Source organism: Glandiceps talaboti, chromosome 7, assembly GCF_964340395.1.
Source record: "Glandiceps talaboti chromosome 7, keGlaTala1.1, whole genome shotgun sequence".
NCBI classification, from domain to species: domain Eukaryota; kingdom Metazoa; phylum Hemichordata; class Enteropneusta; family Spengelidae; genus Glandiceps; species Glandiceps talaboti.
The window spans coordinates 22,999,427-23,023,466 of NC_135555.1; the positions used below are offsets into that span (position 1 = coordinate 22,999,427).

The 24,040-nt window shown below is 35.6% G+C and overlaps 2 protein-coding genes across 2 annotated transcripts; both read right to left on the reverse strand.

The window, feature by feature from the left end:
- Window positions 1-11,027: 11,027 nt before the first annotated feature.
- LOC144437599 (uncharacterized) lies at window positions 11,028-13,492 on the reverse strand. Its single transcript, XM_078126568.1, has one exon. It carries the CDS (start codon window positions 13,371-13,373, stop codon window positions 12,924-12,926), a length of 450 nt encoding a protein of 149 aa, XP_077982694.1. The 5' UTR covers window positions 13,374-13,492; the 3' UTR covers window positions 11,028-12,923.
- Window positions 13,493-20,537: 7,045 nt separating this feature from the next.
- LOC144437730 (cilia- and flagella-associated protein 90-like) lies at window positions 20,538-24,006 on the reverse strand. Its single transcript, XM_078126740.1, has 3 exons — window positions 23,770-24,006; window positions 22,325-22,441; window positions 20,538-21,422 (listed from the first exon to the last, which is right to left on the reverse strand). Exons 1-3 carry the CDS (start codon window positions 23,923-23,925, stop codon window positions 21,258-21,260), a joined length of 438 nt encoding a protein of 145 aa, XP_077982866.1. The 5' UTR covers window positions 23,926-24,006; the 3' UTR covers window positions 20,538-21,257.
- Window positions 24,007-24,040: the final 34 nt, after the last annotated feature.

A 24,040-nucleotide genomic window follows, 5' to 3' on the forward strand; every position in this document is an offset into this window, starting at 1 on the left:
CCAGTCGAAACCCTGTATACTTCAAGACCTGGTAGGATATAGGTTGCAATGTGAATAATAATGATTTAGTCATATACATTTTAACCGACTCGGAGGTTGCCACGAGGTATGCTCCAAGGGGGGGGGGGGTGAAGTATAAAGAGCCTTTATGCCACTATAGGCACGTGCCATAAACATAAAGCGCTCATTAGAGTGTGAGGTAGCTCTGTTATTAATAATCATTATCATTCTAATCGCAGGGGGCCCACCATAAATGTGTTGTTTTCTTTAAAATAGATTAATAATAAACCAACCAACATACAAAGTATTAAACAACAAAGAAAATTTAAATATATCAACACACACACACACATATACACACACACACATACACACACACACACATATACACACACACACACATACACATACATACTTGTATGTTCATAGGAGACCAGGAACGGTGTTACAAACAAATAAACCAATAAACAAACAAACAAAAACAAACAAACAAACAAACAAACAAACAAACAAACAAACAAACAAACGAACGAACAAAATATGAATGATTGAATGAAACACGTGTATTCACCATAACTACCTATAATACTTCCGTGACCTATACATTTTATATACGGACTGGTATGAATATTAAATTATTATTATTAGGCACAAAAAATTAAATTGTGCTGTTCCGATTTCGCTCAATAGGTGGCGTAGTAGATTTTGTATTACATTTTTTTTCATGTGTAAGTGTCTAGTTCAGGTAGTTACGTTTTCCTTTGTTTTCCATATGGTCTCTGTGTTATTGGTTTCTTCCCATCAGATGTACAGCCATTACAGAATGGAAGAACATTTTTACGTTGTCTTTTTAAGTTGATGTCAGTTTTCGTATCTCATCACCACAGTGGTAGTGGTTTATTAAAGGCCAGGGAACATAGGTAAATTGATAGGGAACTATGGTAACAAGATTATGAGGGGGTGTTCTAAAATATTGTGTGTGTGTGTGTGTGTGTGCGCGCGCTTATACTAGTATTATGTTTGTTTATGAAATGGCGGGGTAATAATCAGAACACTTGAACACAGTGAAACAAAATAATTAGTTATATTTGGTTTGAAGATCAAACAGACTGATCATATAAGAAATTGTGCATTTTTTTGAAACTTTTTAGTTTATTATATTACAGTGGAAACACATTAAAAATTGACTGTTTTGTCACCTTCTCAAATTGTCTGGAGGGATATTTTGAAAGGTCGAGGAGGGAGGCAATTCATTTTACTAGTATGGCGACAAGGATCACACATAATTTAGGCACACTCAGTCTGGCCAATAATTCAAAGTGATTAAGAACATGGTGGTGGTGGTGGTGGTGGTGGTGGTGGTTGGGGGGGGGGGTTCTTTGCCCAAAATTGTGAGATCCCTGTGGCAATTAGTACAGAGCTGTTCATTTTTTCTTTTTCTTCATATTAATACATATTTGCTGGGGAAAGTACAAGAACCCTCCCCCCACCATTGTATACAGACTGTAGACACCATTACATCGCAAATATTTTACATACATGCATATTACACTAGTAGTAGGAGCCTGGTTGGGGCAACAGACCTCCTCTGAGTGGAGATGAGATGAGATGAGATGAGATTGTTTCTTTTGGTAGACATTGAATTAACTCACGAGTGTATAATACATGTATTGTTTGTCTAGTCTGATCACATCGTCCTTGGTACATTGATTCATACACAACACAATTATGAAACTTGTGTTATGTAAAGTTGTTTATCATGTATGTGCAGATAGAGGAAAGAATCACGCAACTAAACTATTTTGAGTCAAGTATTCACGTGTTCATAAACGTGACAAGGCGTGCAGTTGTTGGAAGGTTTATGTAAACCTCGTTTTTACGAATCTGCCTTAAAATACGCGATAGCCATCAGTTTATCTTTAACAGAAGGAAGCATAAGTGTATGGTTTAGGTAACACCGGTTAGAGACGAAGGTAAGTGAAATGTTCGATATTTTTTTTTAGAGTGTTCGTCAGTTGAAAAAGTCCACCGTGTGAGATTTCAGTGATTTGTTCCCTCGGTTTGTCCAACTCTACAACTCTACGCAAATAGTATGCAGTTGATGCCGGCAGTTCTATAACGTTGTGACGTCGCGTCCCGGGTGTGACGTACACACAATCGTACTTGTAGTCCTTCTTAGAGACGTAGCTATATATAGTAAGTCGGAACTCGATTCCGACATTGTCAATATAATGTACCGTGAATGCGTATACTTTACTTGCCTTTTATTAATTAACTTGACTGTGTGGTTTGACGTTTGAAGTCAAATAAGTTTTTACGATAGAGAGAAAACTTGTTGTCAATGAACATTTTTACTTGTAGACCCCTAGTTTCTTCCCTATTCAAGTTCTTCTTCTCTTCAGTATTTCCATTATAAGAGAGCGATATGCCTAGTAGCCAGGAAGCGAGTCATAGATGCTACGTTGTGGGTTTAACCTAGACTGTCAACAGTCGTCTTAACTTTTTTTTTGCAATTTATTGTCGCTGAAATTAATAGAATTACAAACATAACATGGTGTGGACGTTCCATGAAGTCAAGGCTAGATTATATTTATGCGGTCGATTCCTCACTGAGTTCTGTATGTGCATTGTGCATGCTTATAGGTGATGTATTTGCACACAACTAATTTGAATAAAACAGATTTGAGAAGGTTTTTGAGGAATACGACAAAATATAGTCTGCGTCTGAATACAGACTAGATTTAACCACTGTATAGAACTGTCTATGTATGGGCTATAAAATAACTAAACAACAATACCAAATACAAATCATCTGTAATGTAGGCAATTGATATATTCTTCAATTTGCAGACAAGATGGCAAAACATAAAGTTTGGCTCATGATTTTAATCATCCTGTTTTTCTTGGTCTACCTGGTAACCTTGGCAATCAATGCTTTAGCTAATTTTCCTGATCTTGGTAAGTTGCGCCACTTATCTCCATTGGTAACGCACGGTATCTAAGACTTATATCAGAATAGATTTTACATTCATATCTATTGGAAGATTTTCGTCTAGAATTTGATATATTTATTTATAATGAATGGCGATTAGTAGAGGAGAGAGAGAGAGAGAGAGAGAGAGAGAGAGAGAGAGAGAGAGAGCGAGCGGTAGATATGATAGACAGCTAGACATCATGTTGTTGTCTTGACAGATGCCAATAATCAATTTGTTAGTAATTTGGAATGAGCTGCTTACAATGTTAATAATGTCACGTGATACAGCTCGTCCAATAGCTAATCATTCCGAGTCGAAGTCTAATGATAATACATGTATTCCTTAATTTTTCATTTGTCAGTCAATCATCCCTCGGTTTTGACAACTATTTAAGCTATAATATTACTCAACATGAAAAATGTTGAAGACATCTAAATTTTGAAACATCTACCTTTTTACAGACCTCAAAATATTTCGCAACTCAACGGGAGACATTTCAGACAAATATATCCTGCATATCACACCAGCAAATTGGACCTTTATTATCTGGGGTATAATTTATTCCTGGTGTACACTCGCCGCTATCTATATCCTAACAACTATCTGTCGAAAGAATCAAACAGACTATGTCTACATCCATCCACGGGTATTGACACCAACTTTCTACATCACTCTATCATTAAATTTGGCACTCAACACAGTATGGTTGGTTCTTTGGGATAGAGAATTGATGCCATACGCGTTTATTGTGTTGGTGCTTGTCAGTTTAACGCTCTACACCAGTCTATTCGTCGCCCATAAGAACTTATGGAAACACCTGTCAGCCTTGATGATGCGTCATCAAAAAATCGACATCTGGTGCATTCGCCTCCTCGTTCACAACGGTATCGCCATCTACGCGACCTGGTGCACTGTAGCTACACTTCTCAATACTGGTGTTGTCTTGGTGTATTGGTTTGATCTTACACAAGAAACTGCAGGTTTGATTTGCCTGTCCATTCTGTCATTGGAAGTGGTCGTCTGGTTTCTATTGGATACATTCGTCCTTGACAAATGGACGAGGTATACCCTCACTATTTGGCCAGTTATCATCTGGGCTTTGGCTGGTATTCTTGATTTGAACTGGGAGCCATCCAATGCTACTTGTATTTTCTCCATTGTTTTGATTGTTGTTGCTTCTTGTATCTTTATTTTCCGAGTTGTGTTGTTTACCTGGAGGGTTTTTAAGCGACCACTGCAGGCTAGTCCTGAAGTATTAGATGCAGAATTCGAAAAGATTGAGACCAGTAAATGAACATGCACGCACGCACGCACGCACGCACGCACACACACACACACACACACACACACGTATGCATGCATGCATACAGACAGACATACAGACAGACAGACAGAGACAGAGACAGACACATGCATGCATGCATGCATGCATACATACATGCACACACACAGAGACAGACAGACAGGCAGACAGACAGACAGACAGACACACACACACACACACACACACTCGATGCATTCAGGCAAAACATTCAGAGATTTCCTTAGGGGAAGTTAAACATAATTGCGCATGTCAGCATGCTGACTGTATCGATCAGTATATAAGTAGTAAATACTGAGAGTAATGACCGAGCACCAGACAGTTCATGGCTTCACAGTCCTAGGCAGAGCCCCAGGTGTATTTCAATAAAGGAATATCTAATAACATTGTACAGTCAAATATAAACAACTATCGCCTTGAAATCAAAAGACCGTCATTTCAAAAGATTCGTGGGTTTTTCATCACTCCTGTGTTGCTCGTTTTATATAAATTTAAGATAAAAAATTAACAGAATTATGATTTCTCTTCTTATATTAAACCAATAAAGTGTATCCATACATTCGATGTTCGTTAGTTTTGTATGTATGTATGTATGTATGTATGTATGTATGTATGTATGTGTGTGTGTGTGTGTGTGTGTGTGTAGCAAGGCAAACAATACAATTTCTTCCCTCTTTTTTAAATAATATTTGTCAAGGAGATTAACCAGAAATAATATCGACGTTGTAATCTGATAGCGTTATGTATACTCTGTTTACTGTCTGGCTACGTACCTGTGTTCTTTGTGTTACACTAGTGTTATAGTATTAGTATTATTGTGATGTGTAAATGTTACTTTGAAGGCCACTGTGTGTTTATCATAAGCTGTGGTTGATGGTGTTCTATTTCGTAGTCCAGTTGTTTTCATCTGTGTGTGTGTGTGTGTGTGTGTGTGTGTGTGCGCGCGCGCACACACACAATTACATACAGTATATCTACGTTTTATGCATATTATGTGAATGAATAAACATGTATTTCAAGTTGATCTAGCATGATTAATTGAAATTTTATAAGTAACTGACTACAAGGTTGTTGTATTTGTTATTCTCTTCTTTTGTCATCTTCGGTCATCGACCACAAAGGAACTAGCCACAACATTCACCTAAAATAACAAGCTCACCTTTGTCTGGTGACGTCATGTGTTTACAAGCCTTCAAATGTCTGGAAATGCCATCACTGCATGCACATACGTACGTACAAAACACCAAGCTGTGATGACGAGGTATGTCATCGACTCGGGAAAGGGGGATCAATGAGTTGGCGATCCATTTCAAAGGCGGAACAAGAGAATCGGTAAAAAAATGTCAATGGCAGTGCATCAAAGATGAAATGTCATTGAAATATTACGTGAAATATCGTCGTCCGGGTCAACAAATTTAGCAAAAATCAAACACAAACAATCCTCTATATCGAAGTAAACAAAAGAAAGGAAACAAGTGCAATTGCAATATTTTTCAACGTTTCGTTCATTTCGGTCATTTAAAAAAAAAATTCTTTAAAGTTTACATTCTCGCTGATCCAGAGTACCACGGTACCATGACATAGAGTTGTTAAACGCGAGGTACGGTCATAAATGGAAATGCTATATTCATTAATGTTATAACGTTCATGAAAAGAAGAGAAGTTACACTAAAACATTTATATACTCACACACTCTCGAAAATACATGAAACATCTATATATTATGTGAGCAAGAACCGGTGAAACTAAGTTAAAATTGAAACAACTTTTTAATAGAAAAACAAATCTGATTCTTTGGATATTAATTATTACCCCAGGCAGGTAACTTAAGAATAACGCTAAGATTAATGCTCCGTCCTCTGTATTTATACCTTTCAATAATCCCAGAAAAACTGTTTTCTAGCAATCAGAAGTGTTGTATGGACAATATTGTTATGTTGACGTCCTTGTGGATGTAGCCTTGACTCCATGCGGATGAGGATGTTAAATTTTGCTTTCCCCCTCAGTTGTGCATGAAGTGGTGGATGACTTGTTTACTCGATGAGAACGTGAGACTAAACATACACAGGCCAAATTTTAGTTTCCTTTCGTCATGGGACCGACGCTGGATGACAGCAAGACATGCGACAGTCACATGTCAGTCCGATCACGACTGCGCATATATATTTGAAATACTATATCGTCTGCGCATATTGTTTTCATTATGTTGATGACGTAATTAAAGAATTTATTCCGTCTACACCTCGGCCTCGTTTCGCGACGTAGCCTGAAGCACCAAGACGTGTAACCTTGCTATCGTGGTGGGTGGTTTCTTAGCATAACAACTAATTTTGCGATATGTATATAAACTTCAATAGCTTAGCTCTATGTGTAAAGGTATTCCTCTTTTTATTCGGTACGTTACTATCACCATAATGGTGAAGAAAACAACCATCGAAGCAGGATTTTACAGCTTGTAAGACCCAACTGTGACCTGGAACACATGACGTCACGTGATTTATCGGCCTGTTATTGTGTTTGTTTACTTCGTGCTATGACCCCATAAGGACCCAACATTCCTGTGACACACATACCAGAATTCGTAAAACATGTATGTGAAAGACTCGAAAACAGATAGTACTTTTCTGTCTTTCTCCCCTCTCGTTCTCTCTCTTAGGCTCTATCTCTTGCTTACTCTCACCCCCCTCTCTCTCTCTCTCTCTCTCTCTCTCTCTCTCTCTCTCTCTCTCTCTCTCTCTCTCTCTCTCTCTCTCTCTCTCTTTCTCTTTCTCTCTTTCTCTCTCTCTCTCAGATTCGTAATAAATATCATTTAATTCAAACTAACAAAATTGCTATACTATAGATGATGCAATCCAAACAGTTTGTTCTTGTGTCTGTATAAACGGTATGTAGGTCGCTAGTTAAATAAACTACCAATACAAGAGACCAATCACAAGAATGTGTGTATTTGTCAGTTAGGTGATGTATTACATGTGTACTAAATGTGAGTCGTCTGTCCACCTACAAACACAATAAATTACCATTCTCAAGAGGGTCATACGAACTTTTCTCCCCACTATCAGCTGACCGTGGTGTGACCGAAATGTTTGATGAGATTGACAAATTGAAATGTAGGTGTGCTACAAGTAATTTACGTGTAGTTACTAGGTGTGACATAGAGTTGCAGTGTCTGGTCTCAGTGATATCACCACAGGCACTTGTTTCCCGAGATATGTATCAGAACACAATAAAATGTCGATAATATCGGTAATATTAACGTGTTTTATCCCCGGGTTTTAGCCAATTGTACATGAAAGGGGTAAAATCATACTTGTTTCTGTGATCGCGCAAGTCCACTCACGAGATACAGTCTATATATTCCGGTGAGTGGACTTGTGCGATCACAGAAACAAGTGTTATTTTACCCCCTTTCATATGCAATTGGCTAAAACCCGGGGATAAAACACGTCAATAGTATCGATATTATCGACATTTCAATGTATTCTGATAGAAATATTCTGATACATATCTCGGGAAATAAGTGTCTGTGGACATCACCGATTGTTATCTGGTGTACCGCAAGGTACACTTCTTGGACCGCTGTACTTCCGACCTTTCTTCTCTATGACTTGCCAAACACAGTGAACGCCAATGTACGACCATTTTCCAATGACTGCATAAAAGTATAGAGAGAGATTTCAACAAACCACGACATTGCATCGCTATAGGAAGACATCAATGCCCTTGGTAGATGGGAAAAAGACTAGCAAACGAACTTCAACCTATCCAAATGTTATACATGGAATGTCACTAATATACGGCAACCGAGGAGTCTCATGACAAATCAATTTTGATTTTAAAAACGAAAAAAGGGAAGAAAAATAGGAGAAAAAAAAGAAAAAAATGAAAAAAGCTTATTTCACATTATTTGGCAGTTTAAAAAAAGAAAAAAGTTTGTTTCATATCAATTTGCATTTCGTTTTGATTTTTTAAAAAAAGAAAAAAATGAAAAAGTTTATTTCACTTCAATTGGCAGTTTAAAAAAATGTTTGTCTCATAAGAAAAACGGCCACAACCTAACAACAGTAACTTATAACACTTACCATGGAATTGAAATCAGCAATATTTTTTTCATGGGCACATCACATCACATCAAACATGTCATCAACAAAACTAACAAGATGTTAGGCCTCATAAAAAGAAACATAAGCTGTGGTGACAGAGCCATCAATTCAACGGAAACCGATTTCAAAGCCCTAGTTCGTTCAAAACTGGAATATTGAGCAAATATTTGGGACCCACATCGATCATCAAAATAACAAAGCATCATTAGAGAAAATTCAACGGACAGTCCGCTTCGTAACACAATTACAAATCGAAAGACAGTGTCACAGATAAGCTACATGACCTAGACTGTAACAATGGGAACCACTAGAACATCACAGAACCAAACAGCGTTTAATTACACTCGAGCCTAGAAAGAAATCCATGGTATCACACCTTCCTATATTCAACTTAAATCAGTACATTCAATCATAACTACATATTAGAACCACACAACGTCTAACTAAAATGGCCAAAATTGAATATTTTTTTTCAGAGAGCACAATCAATTCCAAATCAGTATGTAGTAGTATTAGTGCTATGAACACAAAGCAAGTATGTGAGGAAAAAAGTTCTTTTGTTGACACTTTATTTTAGTGTCATAAGCGAAAATTCTTCCATTTCTGACATTTATTTTATAGAAATATTTGTATATAGGGGTACAAAACATCCATTAAAAGTAAAATCGATTTTGTAGGATGAGAACTAAAATGGCTCACCCCCACCCCCAAAGTAAAAGAATTGTTTTTTTTTCTTTTTACCCTACTTTGAACTATTGATCTTACATACAAGCTTATATGTATGCCTAAAACAGGTCATCAGAAGACGTGACAGTTTCGAACTCGTCCTACTATAGAATGTTTTGTAATAGCTGTGTGAGACGTTTTGTCTAGAGATATTTCTTTTATACAAATTTAAATATCTTCATCTTCATGATCTTGAAGTAAACTGCATCGCTCAGGGGATGGGAAAATTGTGTGCTGTCACATGCTGGCATTATGAACCTCGTAAAAATACCTCTGATTGTACGTGGACAGTGAAGAGTTTGTTACATGTATTGTCTCGTTTGTATTGTGAATATGGTAAATCATGCATGATTACAAATAACGCTTACAGTGTGTATGGCTCTTAGCACTTTTAATTATACTTCAAAAAAAATATTCAAATTATTCAAGCATGACATGTCGACAGTACGCGGTATTAATTAAGTTATAAAAGTATTGTAAATATATTATAGCGTAAAACACATTGTACACACAGCCAGTAACTTTGTTTTCAAAATATCCGACGTCTTGCATGTCTTGTTGCTATGTATTTATCATGTCAACATAGATAGCTAGAACTATATTAGATAGATAGATAGATAGATAGACAGATAGATAGATAGATGGGTGGATCGATTATTGATGGATAGACAGATATATAGATATTAGATAGAAAGATAGATAGATAGATAGATAGATAGATAGACAGATAGATAGATAGATGGGTGGATCGATTATTGATGGATAGACAGATATATAGATATTAGATAGATAGATAGATAGATGGATGGATGGCTTATGGATGGATAGGCAGATAAATGGAGACAATATATATATATATATATATATATATATATATATATATATTAGATAGATAGATAGATAGACAGATAGACAGATAGACAGATAGACAGACAGACAGACAGACAGACAGACAGACAGATACATAGTCATGATCAACGTGTCTGTGTCGAAACTCACTATATGTATTATCAGGTTTTGATTACGAGTTTGTGAAGCCCTACTATACCATTGAAAGTACACAGGCGGTATCGGTAATGGATAGGGGTCTATTGACAGTGCTGGCCCTAATTGTTGTGGTTTTTATAAATCACACAATGAAATTAAACTGTCACAGTGGTACGGACTATTTCCGTCTGACCTAAATAGAAATATTATGGTTGTACATGAATATACAAATAGTACCAGTGTGTGTACGTGTATATGGGGGTACCTTCAAGACATTTGGCACGTTGCCAACAAAGCTCAAACTTCGAAGGCATGCAAAGCATGACATGACACGTGATGTGTCAGGTCGCCAGGTCACAGCCATTTACAGCGTCTCAGTCGTAACCCGACCTCCTTCTCAGAGATAGCAACCCCTTCCTTTCGTTTTATTTTTCTATGAAGCGTTAAAGTGAAATGCCACGAAATCCAGGCAACTATAGTGAACTATTGGAATTTGTACATCATGTTTACATGTGTCATATTAAAACTTAACTAGTGAATCGGATCAGGTGATACACAAAATGCAAAGTTGAAAACCATGTTTTCTGTGTACATGGTTGTCTATCTAATTTGAATGCCGAAATGGACATACAGCTACAGAGCGACCTTGGTATATACGTAAACAAAGGAACGCCATTAGACACTAAATGTAACATAAATACACTCTCCGGTGTAGTTGTTTGCTGTACTAGTGTAACCCTGAAGATGGCTTGAAATAGGACTTTCATTTTCATTTATTTGCCAATATTCACAACAAAGTAGTCATTCATGGCCACACACACAACAAAAATAAATAATGATCAGAACTTTGACTCAACCATTCCTTCAATAAATTTCCTCACATAAATCAAACTAGTTACTCATTATGTATACAAATTCATATCTCCATGATTTATTTATATATAAAGATTAATAACATATAGCACATTTTATGGATAATCATAAATCCATATGATTAATCTAAGTCTGGAAAATACAGATACATTAATATTGGGAATAGCTATTTTTAACAAGACTCACTCCAATAGTGCCAACTTTTTCACAAAGCTGTTATAACAAAGCAATACAAAATAAGTGAAAGAAAAAGGAAAGCAATTTTACACAACACAGTTCAGCAGTTTAGGCCATAACATAAACAAAACTTTATACAAATAACATATAAATGAAATCTTACAAACTTTTGATATACAAAAAACAATGAAATTTGCATAGACTCTCAAGTACACTTGACAAACTGTATATCCATTTATCCCTGTACAGATATCTAAAATCCTAAAGTCTGTTTGATTTGCTCAATTTAAGTATAATCTTCAATGATATAAACAAAACTTTCGTATCTTTAGATGATCTGTCAACTGCACTTGGAGTCTACCCTGTACCTTTTTGTTGTTTTTGATTTTTTTCTCTTGAATGTTTCAGTGGTCTAGTGTCAAGGACACCTACCTGGTGGGTTAAGATAGGACCACACATTTTAAACAGAAATACAAACTACTACCATGAAATATTCCATGTTTACCAGTTTTACATGGCTTTGAAAATGAAAACTATGTACAGTATAGCTAGGTGGAATAGCTATGAACTGAAATGTTTGGCTGTTTACAACTTACAACATACTATAAACTTGCACTCTACCCTACAAGTCAAGTGGTACACACAGTGTACAAATAAATACAATATTGTGCGCCATTTTCCTCAGAAAACATTTCATTTTGATCATAATTTGTCTTCATTTCGAAAACAAACTCCACTATTTAGTAAAGAAGTATGTGTTACTTTTGTAAATCTATAAACTTTGCATAATAATCCATAACATAATTCTCATCATTAAATTTCCTCATTTTCACCAGCCCTGGGTTTACAACCATTTTATAGATCAAGTAAATCAGCAAAATTTGTAACGATCGAACGTATGGACTACTGCAAATTGCACATTTTTTTTTTCCATTTTTTTTTTCCATTTTAGAACTGTTTACAGCATATGACTAGCTAGAAATTAGAATCCGAAATGTCGTGAACGACGCTATCAAATGCGAATTCATGAACACTGGAAAACATTAGTCACCTGGAAAAATGCACCTGGGTTAGTTATTCCTTCTTTTAAATGAAATAGTTGCTTTGATGCGACAAACATTTCAATGGAAGAAAATGTACGGGTTTGAAAATGACTGCAGAATGTAATCTTTCTACACACTGTTCGACTATTGTGTGTTTACAATAAACAAAAAAATACGCAGTTCCGTTTCCTCTTAGAAACAATGTACCCTATTAAATACTCACAATAAAATTCAAAGGACTTATCAAAAGCATTTTCACACGTCAAGGCAAAGAAAAGACTTTAACAATATACAAAGATGGAATACAGGTGAAGATGTCCAAACATGATCAAAGCACCAACTAGCGAAAGGGTACATGTACATGCAGTTGTAGTAAACATTGGTTTATAAACAAACATACTACAGATCGAAGTTTCTGTGTTCAAAATAGAAATTGCACGTCCTGCAAAACAGTATCTCCCAATGCGTCCAAAAAAGAATGTCCTTATTCCCGTCCTCTAAGTTTGTTTACGAATTCAATTCAAAGACATTCAAATGTCGACCTTGGTCATTATGCAGCAACGTAGATATACCACCCAGACACAAAATGGCGACGGTTTTATAATCGTTGACAAAAACACGTTTGACGGTCACGGCGTGTTTATGTAACAACATGGCACGAATAAGACAACCTGAGATGCGGTTTTTCTTTAAAGTTCCAATATTCCTCCATGTTGTATTAGCACGCTGGTGAAGGAGGTTGGCTGAAATTATCATCTTCGGAATCTGAGTACGAAAATTTTCTTTTAAAAGCACCATTTCTGTCATTCGATTCTTCCTGCAATCGCTGTAGCCGTTGGACCGCTTCGTTGACTAAATTTCCCTGCCGTAGGAGCTCTTCTAAGAGTTCATGTGATTGTGATGGTCCAGTTCTTTTCTTGATACGTCCTGAGTGAATATGTTTGAGGTAAGCACAGTCTTCGCTGTGACAAACAAGTCCAATTCGGCAGTGTTTACATGGTACTCCATAAGGGGAGGATCTGTGATGGTGAGCACGCTGTTTTTGTCTGGCCTTCAGCCTCAGTGTTTCGCTCACTTTTTTCACCAATTCGTCGATCTCCCCGTTAGAAATCACAGTTGGTGACAACTGTGGGCACCTGACGACTACTTGGCTGTGCAGAGACGGCATGTTGAGATGTCTTTCCGTCGTGGATATTGGTAAAAAAATTGATGATAGACTGAGATCTCTCCTTTAGCTCCGAGCCTAAACAAATCAGGACCCGAATGAATGGCAACAAACACAGACTGTTTTCATTCCATCTGCCAATGCACTTTACATAAATTAGTCCGCCAAGCGCGCGAAATCAGAGGTGACCTTGAGAACATCGCAGCAAATCAGAGCGAAATACGAGCTTTAGAGTTGAAATATCTTACATGTAGGATAAAATTATCAAAAAAAAGTATAAGTTAAATATATGTCTCGAATATCTTCTCGTATTTGTAGACTAAATCACGGCCTATATATTGATGGGTGCAATGATTTTGTTATTGTGTAGCGGTGACAGGGCTATTTGTTGACAACACGTCAGCTACGCAAGTATGTGTGTTCATGACTGGCGAGCGTGACTCATTTGTTATGACTAGACACTTCGCCAAAGCTGATTGGCTACATGGCCATGGTGTTATTTTTGAAACATGGACGGGCATGTTTTCCTGAAAACATGTTTATGTTATTAATTTTATTCATATTGTGTAACATAATTTTTTTGTAGACATCCTTTGTCGAAGTGAAATTATTTCTGACAATAATACATTGCCGTATTTCGATTAATTTTTACTGTTGTTTTTTTACAGTGTAAAGTGACCGTAAATGCATGACCCCTTACGAGCCTGACACTTGGCACTGTTCCCATTTATTAGGATTCACACACGTGTAAAAACACACAGCATCCATTCCCCGGATCCATTCACTCAAATCACTTACGTATGACTTTTCATTATAACAGTGTTGACAAACTCTTTCTCATCCAAGTTTTTAACTTTATGTATGTAAATAGGTCTTCGACCGAGTCCAAAATGTGTGTACTCCCTTACTACTTAGCAACCTTCATTCATCCACGTCGCAAGTAAGAAAGTCATATTATTATAGTACATACAAAAACAGAAAATGTTTGTAAATTGTTCATACTATACAGTTTTGTATTATTTTTGAATTGTAACACCATACCACAATCTCTGATACTGTCAGTTGAGTAATACAAGAATTGAATTGACAAGTGAGAAACTTGTCTTGTATGTGATCATAGTACAACTTGCAAGTATAACATGGTATAACAGTCGAGCCCCCGGTCGAGCCTACAAATTTAGCATACTCATCCACCATGTTCATGACTCCATGAGTGATTTAAATGAATTTGTTTTGCCCATATTTCTAACGAAACCACGTTTTCTTCTTTTTTTCCGATCACCTGTATTGACTAAAATAAGTTCCTCATATAATAAATATTTATATTTCTTCCAATGACTGGCGGCTCACTATTATGACATTTGAAATGTGTTAAAATGCACTACAAATTAATTATTTGATCTCAGTCACACAAGTTTATAATCGATTAGATTATCAATTAACAGAAAGTTCGATATAAATAAGTATTAAAATTACACAACACAATTTAGATAAGCCGAGACTCGCGGCTCTCGACTGCAAACTGTCAGTCTTGTATATACCTATGTATGATATTAGTCTCGCTGCCAGACTCGTGACTATCGTCCCCAAGCTAGCAATGCATGCCGCTCGGCATACATAAACAGATTAGGGACGATAGTCACGAGTCTGGCAGCGAGACTATTATGATATCATCTTTATACTAACCTTACATATTATTTTATTTGACTGAAAATTACTCATAAAAATACATAATATAAGTCTGTTAAATAAACTCATAAATACTAGAACAGTGGTAAAAATAAAAAATAATTATTGGCGAAATAATGAAACATGCATAGTGCAAAATGTGATGTGCAATGTGTATTTTCATGTATTTGTAAAATGATATCATAGTAAATTGATATACTTATGCTTCTACGTAGGAGGGTATATTTTATGTGTAAGCGATTATAACAGTATACTGAACATTTGTTTTTCTCATCAACTTGAAATATGTAATGTGAAGGTTTGCAATAGGCTGGCAGAATATGCCTATAAGTATATAGCTAGGCGATCGGCTTGATACGGCCAATTGAGACTGGGTTTACGTGGCCGTGGGGGCCATAAACTTAGCTAGCTAAGATCAGTAAAGAGCGGCCACAAATGACATGACATGACATGTCGACAATTGTCGAAATTAAACGAAAGTAAATAATAATTGATCGAAATAAAGTACAATTAGATATGATAGAGAATTGTGAACATGTCTACCTTTTTAATGGAAAATTACTTGAGATATTTCACAAACAAAAAGTATGGTGTATGCACGCCTAAATATTTATTTTATTCTGTGCAAAGATTCAATTAAAACAAAATTACATAAGCTTACATACTATTAGGAACTATGCGACAGAGTGCACTGACCGATTGACGTTGCCAAAGGTTTTAAATAGCGACAACAACATACAATTGATAAATGTGTACGTGAAATAAACAAAGCTACAGACGCAATCTGCCCTCCGTCTCTTGTAAGGGGAATACAATTTGAAGAGTGCCTAGTGACGCAGTAATAAATATGGATCGATGTGTAAATTCTAGTCCAGAGCCCGGAGACTTGGTATCATTGTCTAATTCAACATATTGACTTGATGAACGACTTATAGTAATTATGGCGTGTGATGTATTCGTATGATATTGACGAGGCCTCAGATGATTTTTACTCTACTCATCTGTGGTTTGAGTTAGACTATAAGTTTTAGAATAAACGCACCCACAAATATACTACAGCCATAGGGACCCAATATGTCTCTTTTTGACGTGGTGCGTTGGTACATTATAATCGTAATGAAGCTTTATACGTGACGTTGGCTGTAATTGAACCAATCTGATTAATCTGATGTAGCTAGAACACAACTCGATTAAACTTTCATCTCCCTTTATTTCCTTGGTGTTGTCATTTGTTTCTATATGTGTTAGTTCTTGGTGTGATCCTTTTGAAGATATGAATTTAATATTAAAGGAAATGGTAATTGGTAAAACAGTTGTTGTACCCAGTAAATAATAAATAAATGAATAGATAAATAAATAAATAAATAAATAAATAAATAAATAATCCCACGAAATGGGAGAATTGTTATCAGTTTTGTAGTTAACGACATGAAGGATGAATAAATCATAAATGAATAAATAAATAAATACATATGTTTCTGAATGAATGAATGAATGAATGAATGAATGAATGAATGAATGAATGAATGAATGAGTGGATGGATAGATGGATGGAAGAATGAATGAATGAATGAATGAATGAATGAATGAATGAAAGAATGAATGAATTAATTAATAATGGTTTCAATGAAACGAACGAACGAATTAATGGATTTTTAATGATTGACTTATTGGTAAACAAACAGTAACAGATGATGTTCACAAGCAGTAGAAACAAAATACATTTCCCATATAAATAATATCGGTATATCGGTATTTCCATATTAAAATGAACCAGTAGTCATGATGTGTGTAGAGGTGAACCAGTAGTCAGTGTGTGTAGAGGTGAATGCTGTTTGACAGAAAAACATGTTTTGCAACAGCCTGAAAATGACTTTTTTATTTGTCAGTCACGTCATATGCCACCTTTTAGAATTCCCACATCGGAGCTCGAAATACGTCAACAGTGATGGAGCGATGCCAGTCACAGTGTGCCAGTGCACGTACGTAGACTCACAGACTCAACATTTGCGAATTGCGAAATACTGTTGATGTTAAATTTTTCCCTTGTTGTTGAAAAACACGTTTTAACTTTACCCCTGGTCTGACGTCATAAAACAACACCATAGCGGTCAAGGTTTCCGTGTCATGTTCAGGGTTAGTGTGTTGATTATGATATATGATATTATTTTCTTTCCCTTTACATGCAGTGAACCGAACATTTACACCCAAAAAAACGTACAAAGCTCAGTGTAAGCAAAAGGTCGTCCAGCGATACAATTATACCATTATTGAATTCAGTGATTTGTTTGAAGAATATAACATTTCAAGCTGTACATAAGTGACCAGTGTACTATACTAACAACGACGTCACACATGTATACGTCTGAGTTATAGGATATATAGATTGATTTAGTCATCGAACGTTTTCTCTTTCATTATGGTAAATATACCAATGCACGGAATATAGAATAGGCCAATGGGAATAGGACGACGAACTCGAGTAAACTATGACTTAACCTTCAACATATCCTCAGTTCGTGCATGTTTACTGTCTGTTCATTATTCTACGCTTCCTTCAGTTTCATTGACTACGCCTTGAAAAAGGGAAAGGAAATGACAGACATTGAAGATAGGATTTGTGTTGTTGAAAACTATAATATGAATGAATTGTTTTCATAAAATACCCGCACACGCTTTAAGAGTCATTTAAGTAGTTTTCATTTCACTATTTGTGAAATTTAACACTAGTACGTGACGCAAGCGCAGTTGAGATCAAGGACGGAGTATGGAAATAGGGAAGTAGAACTCAGACAATTCCTGAATTTCAATTGAAAGGAATTCAGTTGATTTGTTTATTTGACGAGACACAAAAAGAAAAATATATACATATAAAAGAGAAGAAATTATCACCAGGATCCATATATATCTGATAAGGACAGCTGCAGGGCGATCAGGAATAGTTCGAACTAGTCTAATCTGGGCCCCGATGGGATAGTATTTCGACCACTTCTTGAAATATCATGATATCAAGCCATGCAAAATTTTGATAGTAAATATCCACAAACGTCAAATCTTACACAATTTCTATGCTAAAAATAAACTGGACATGATTATTTAATACTTCCCAACAAACAGTTTAGGCCTCTCAAATCATAGCCTACAGGAATATATCTTCAAATTGCAAATTAATAAAAAAAATAATTTCTCCTCGGTTGTGAGGAAAAGTCAATGAACACCTTTATAAATGCTTAAGTAGGATCAATAGACTAAATGAAAAAAAAACCTTGTCATGGAAATAACGGACAAGGGTGTATAACGTGGTATTTATCCTGAATGCATTCCGACCACAGTGTTCCATGTATTACAACAGCGCCCTCATCGATCAAAGGAAACAACTTAACCGTCAAACCTGGTATAATACAAATCTGTTTTTATTGAATTTCTCCTGACATTTAAGACATCAATAAATTTACATCACAAAATTGTTCGATTTAATAACATGAAACACATCCGATCGTCAAATTGACTATTTGAAACTTAATAACTCAGAGAAGAAAGGTTCATTTTTATTGACTATTGATTTATGTACTCATTTTCCGATTCAGTTATCAATGATATTCCAGGATGGGGTGGGGGTGGGGCGGGTGGGGGGGGGGGGTGGTGGGGGCAGCGGTTAGATACTCCCAATATTTTTCATATGGGAGTGTGCGGTCCAAGTTGAAAACATCTACCCATGTACAATCCACCCAATAGGGGTTCCAGTCACAAACAGACCGTACCAACAGTTCATGTACGTAGTTATAAAGACTACAAAAGTACAAACCTTATGAAATCTGACGTCCCCCTGGGTTGCATAGCATCATGCATGTCACGGATTGTCGTGAGAGAAAAATCTTCGTGAAAATCTTCCAGTTATTTACCTTGATTTTGTTGCCGTGAGGTTTTTGTTATGCATGGGGACGCTTCCTATTCGTATGTTATCGACCCATGATAAGGGAATTTTCAGATGGAAAGTCAACCCATGTTTAAAGATTTTTTTCGTGAAAAAGTGACCCATTTGGGCGGCAGATACCTGTACACCTTACTATGGGATGACAGATTTGGAAAAAAGACGGCGCCTATATAACAGCGCCCTCAGCTAATAGATGATGGGGTTTCTTTTGTTTAAAAAAATATTTGTTTGGAAAATGCCTTTTTGATGTAAACACAGGGACATGTAATCTTGTTTGGGATTGTAGGATTTATATAAGCGAATATCATCACATATACGATTATTGTTTATTACTACGATTGAGCACACTATGTGTTCTCATACCAGTACACATACACTAAGTCTTTGTATAATTAAAGATCCTTTTCTTTATATTGGTAGCTGAATTGATAAAGGTATTATTTAATTTATCTAACAAAACAAGCAAGACAGAGTAAAAATAGCAACATTATCCATATTCATAACGTAATATTTCATATATCCATTCATCCATCCATCCATCCATGCAAGCAAAGCTATGTGTCCCTTTGGATGTAAAAAGACCCCAAGCAGTCTGCGAAAGAATATTATGCACATAATTTGTGAATGTTATTTTTATATTTATGTTTTGCTTGTTTTGGCATGTTGTTATGTAATTATGATTTTAAAGATATACAACACATTTACGAATTGATCTATAGCATACACTTCCTGAGCTGTTAAGCTGAGCATATGGCAAGTTGAGATATTTCCTGAATTGCAAGGGTAAAGAAGCTACCAGTAAGCTTGTGAATGATTTGATTTTTTCTCAATATTTTAATTTGATATTTCCCATGTTAGTTGAATGAAAGAAAAACAGACAAGACAACTGAACAAGATTATGCAATGAAAAGAAATGAATAAATATGGTATGCACATTAAAGTTTTCACACAAAAAGACCAGACTTCCAAAATAAGTAAATCTGAATGTAAATGCTAAGTGCTGACTACTCATGTGGGGGTGTATAGGCAGACAGACAGCATACATATATTTTCCCATGCAAATAAACAGACAGATATTGCATTCGATTTCTAGTTCTAAAGCAATGGCTTGAGGCATTAATAATTGAGACACATTATACATACATACATACATACATACATACATACATACATACATACACACACATACATACATGCATACATACCTACATATATACATACATACACACACACATACATACATACATATATATATAAATGCACATACACACATATACATACATACATACATACATACATACATACATACATACATACATACATACACACACATACACACCATACATACATATCTACGTACGCACGTACGTACATATGTACATATGTACGTGTGTGCATGTATGCATACATACATACATACATACATACAGACACAAACAAACAGACACAAACAAACATACACAAACAAACACACATACCATACATTACTTGGTATTCATGCATGGGAGTAATAAATCACAAAAGATGAACACTTTAAGTGTGAATCAAGAAGACATGTTTATGTCAGTGTCATAATTATTATTGATAATAACAATCTTTTCACAGTTCTACTCTTGAAATACTACAAAATAAAGATAGTGTATACCAGATATATCGATGTCAATCTACAAAGACAAAGACAAACATAATAAATCTCTCAGCTGTTTTTTTGGCAACATTGTATGTAACTTGCTGAACTTGGGTGAAGATACCATTTACATAATAAATCACCATTTTGTCTTACAAGATTTCTTTAAAACTATCTAATTGTGGACAGATTTCATGAAAGATAGATTTTATCGGACAACAGTATGGGCATTGGCGTACAAAAATTACATGCGGAGATGTTAAATCGATCTATGTACACATTGTTCATTCATGATTCAGAATCAATGAATATTTTCCTATATAAATTCAGTGCTTTTGCTAAAGTTTCTAGATCCCATGGGAAATGTGGAAAATTTGTTATTAGTTTGGCTTTTCCAAACTTGTTGAAATGATGCTGTTAAAGTGCAGCTCACAGCTTTATCAAAGTTTGGTGACTATGACGACTGGGTATCATTTGATGACAGATTTTCAGACAGCTGTATATTTGAATATTTGTTTCCATACAGCTTCCCAAGGTAAATAACAAGCTCAGCAGACATTACAATGTTAAAAGTAAATCTTGTATTTTTTGTAGGATGGAGTTAGATATTATTGCAGTGCTGTATCTCTTTTCATATTTAAATTCCTTCCTTGTTGCCTTCGATGTTAATTCCATTTCTTCTGTAAAACTCTGATTTGACGTGTCCTATCCGTACGTGAAGTCTGTCTGGATGGTCGACAAATCTATCCAGCCTGTGTCCGTAATCAGAAGATGCTAGCGTTGGTATAATTTTCTCTTTCTCCTATTATGGAAAAGAAGGAGAGATAAAAAACTTCAGTATATTCACAGGATTTGAATGCAAAATAAAAGGAGTGTTGTGTTTCTTCTGAATTCTTTTTATATTCCATTCATAATATTTAAGTGGAATTGAAAAAACGAGAGTAGTATATGATGACAAATTGGAAGGAATTTGAAAACTCCTCAACAAATCCAAAAAATCTAAAATATTATGCATTCAGATGTTATTTTACCACTCACAAGCCAAGTAGACTGTTTTAAACAGAAAATACAAGATTTATGTCCTGGTTGTTCTATTTCATGACAATGCACACCTACATCACTGGCTCAGAGGTCAATGTGTTCAAAAACCACCAATATTATCCATAATTTTTAACTATTTAGCATATACAGATATAATCATATTATTCCCCAATATCATGGCTGACTGAAAAAGACTGGTGAATACATATTATTCCTTAATATTTTTATTTGTGCAGCATCAAGAATAGACTGTAACAGACATCGTGCTGTTCTGCCCTTGACCGACGTGTGAAGGTGCCCTACCACAGCATTCCTTATCAAGAAGAGATGAGTGACCTAAGGGGCTTAGTCACTCTCAGTTGTAAACATGAAATGAAAAAAGCCCACCTTAGGTCACAAGTATTTTCTGTCTAAATGAAGAAAAATATTTAGGCTGCACATTAGCATAATTTTTGAAAACTGAGGAAGAGTAAAATGGTAACTTTGAACATTTTAAGTTTTATTTCAAGCACCCACAAAACAGATGATGTAGATGAATGTTGTTATACACAGAACATCAAGGGTATAGTTTCCATATTATAAGTTTGAATACATCCTCAACTCAAGGCTTGCATGTGGTATAAAAGTGATGATATACAAATAGTGCAAAGATAGTTGCCATACCTCGTCATTGACATAAAGTCCTCTAGATTTGGCATGTTCTCTGTCACATCTATGTAGTTTATTGTTATAGCCTTCTGTCCAATTAAATAACCTCTCATACGTAGAATGTGGTCTTGGCTGAAAGAAAAATGAAAATATGATGTCTGATTATTACTACACTTAGTCTTAGTGTTACTATTCCACCATTTCACTTTGAATTTCAGTTCTACACTTGGTAGTCAGATTGAGCCAACTGTTTCTGCTACAGTTTCCTATTGATGTCCATTGGTCTAATAGACTGCCATCTCAAAAATGTGGTAGTCAAGATACAATGTTTAGTTTTCAAATGTGCCCTGGAGCAGTCAAAAAATACAAACTGTATATCAACAATCTCATCAGTTCTTAGAAAATTTGCATTATTGAAAATGAAAAACACCCAAAAGAACAAAAAAAATTAAAATTTTTTTTAACTGACTGCGAGAATTACATTGACTTGTGAAGTAAAATAGTGGGAAAGAATGCAAAAATTCTCAATGAGCTGTCACTTTCAGTTGAAAATTCATTTCTTGTGTAAAATTAATCACAGCTTCCTTAACAAGACTACAGCTGATGTAGGACCCTTACATCATGTCAACAAATCACTTTCATTCAGGATATTAAATTCATATAGTCTCTTTACTCATATTCCTATAAGATTTAATAAGGTAGAAAAAAATAATTAAGAATCGAATGATTAAGTAATACCATTGTCTGATGTAGTACTAGTAGTGAGGATATATATATATATATATATGTCTAAGAGTTGATGGGTTAGCTGAGTGACTAGCTATAAAATAGGCTATCTGACGCCAGATACATTCTGTTAAATGATACTTTCAAGACAGACAGACAAGTCTCTGGGGCTAAAGTCAGAGCAGAAGTATAAATTTGTCTAAACTTGGTGAAATCATTTATATATATATATATATATATATATATATATATATATATATATATATATATATATATATATATATATATATAGTATAGGTACACACACACGATATATGTAGTATAGGTACACTGTCACTAGACAGGTCATAACACATTGTCATGTTTTGTTACTGTGTACATGCATGGAGGTATAAGGGGTACCTCCATGGTACATATATCTATAATTCCAATTTCAGATCACTCTGCAATACAGAATCTACAACTAGTGTACATCATGTATATCAATGATAGTGCATTCCTTTTTGCTACTAAATAGTGGTATATTTTTCATTACATTTTCATTACCATGCTTGAAACTAGCTCTGGATTTATACGCTACGGGGTTTCGACACGTCGTGGGTGTAGACGTGTCGAAACCCCGCAGCGTATAAATCCAGAGCTAGCTTGAAACTTATTACTAGAGCACCAATAAATGCATCGCGAGTACTAGTATAAAGTCACTACCCTACAGTAAACTGAGTAATGGTACACACCTTCGCTGCACTGTTGTAAACACTATGTTCCTTGGGGTCGTCCCTCTCTGTTGGTACGTAGCTGAACGCTGATTTGGCGGCCAGTGGTTCCTTGTTGTGCATGAAACCTGGATAATCATGCAGACCTTTTCTTTCTTCATATTCTGATGTCGCCATCTTCTCGTTTTTCGACAAGTCACTGAGTTAAGAGCTAGAAACGTCGGCTAGTCGGTTAGTATACAGGCGTTATCGTCAACGCTGAAAGGTAACCATGCGCATAAGTACCTAACAA

Bases quoted from the DNA above. Each gene is read 5' to 3' on its own strand.
- LOC144437599 (XM_078126568.1), bottom strand. From the start codon at position 13,373: ATGCCGTCTCTGCACAGCCAAGTAGTCGTCAGGTGCCCACAGTTGTCA.
- LOC144437730 (XM_078126740.1), bottom strand. From the start codon at position 23,925: ATGGCGACATCAGAATATGAAGAAAGAAAAGGTCTGCATGATTATCCA. The intron at 22,442-23,769 runs GTGTGTACCATT...TTTTTCTTTCAG, and splicing joins TTTACAACAGTGCAGCGAAG to CCAAGACCACATTCTACGTA. The intron at 21,423-22,324 runs GTATGGCAACTA...TTTCCATAATAG, and splicing joins GACTTTATGTCAATGACGAG to GAGAAAGAGAAAATTATACC.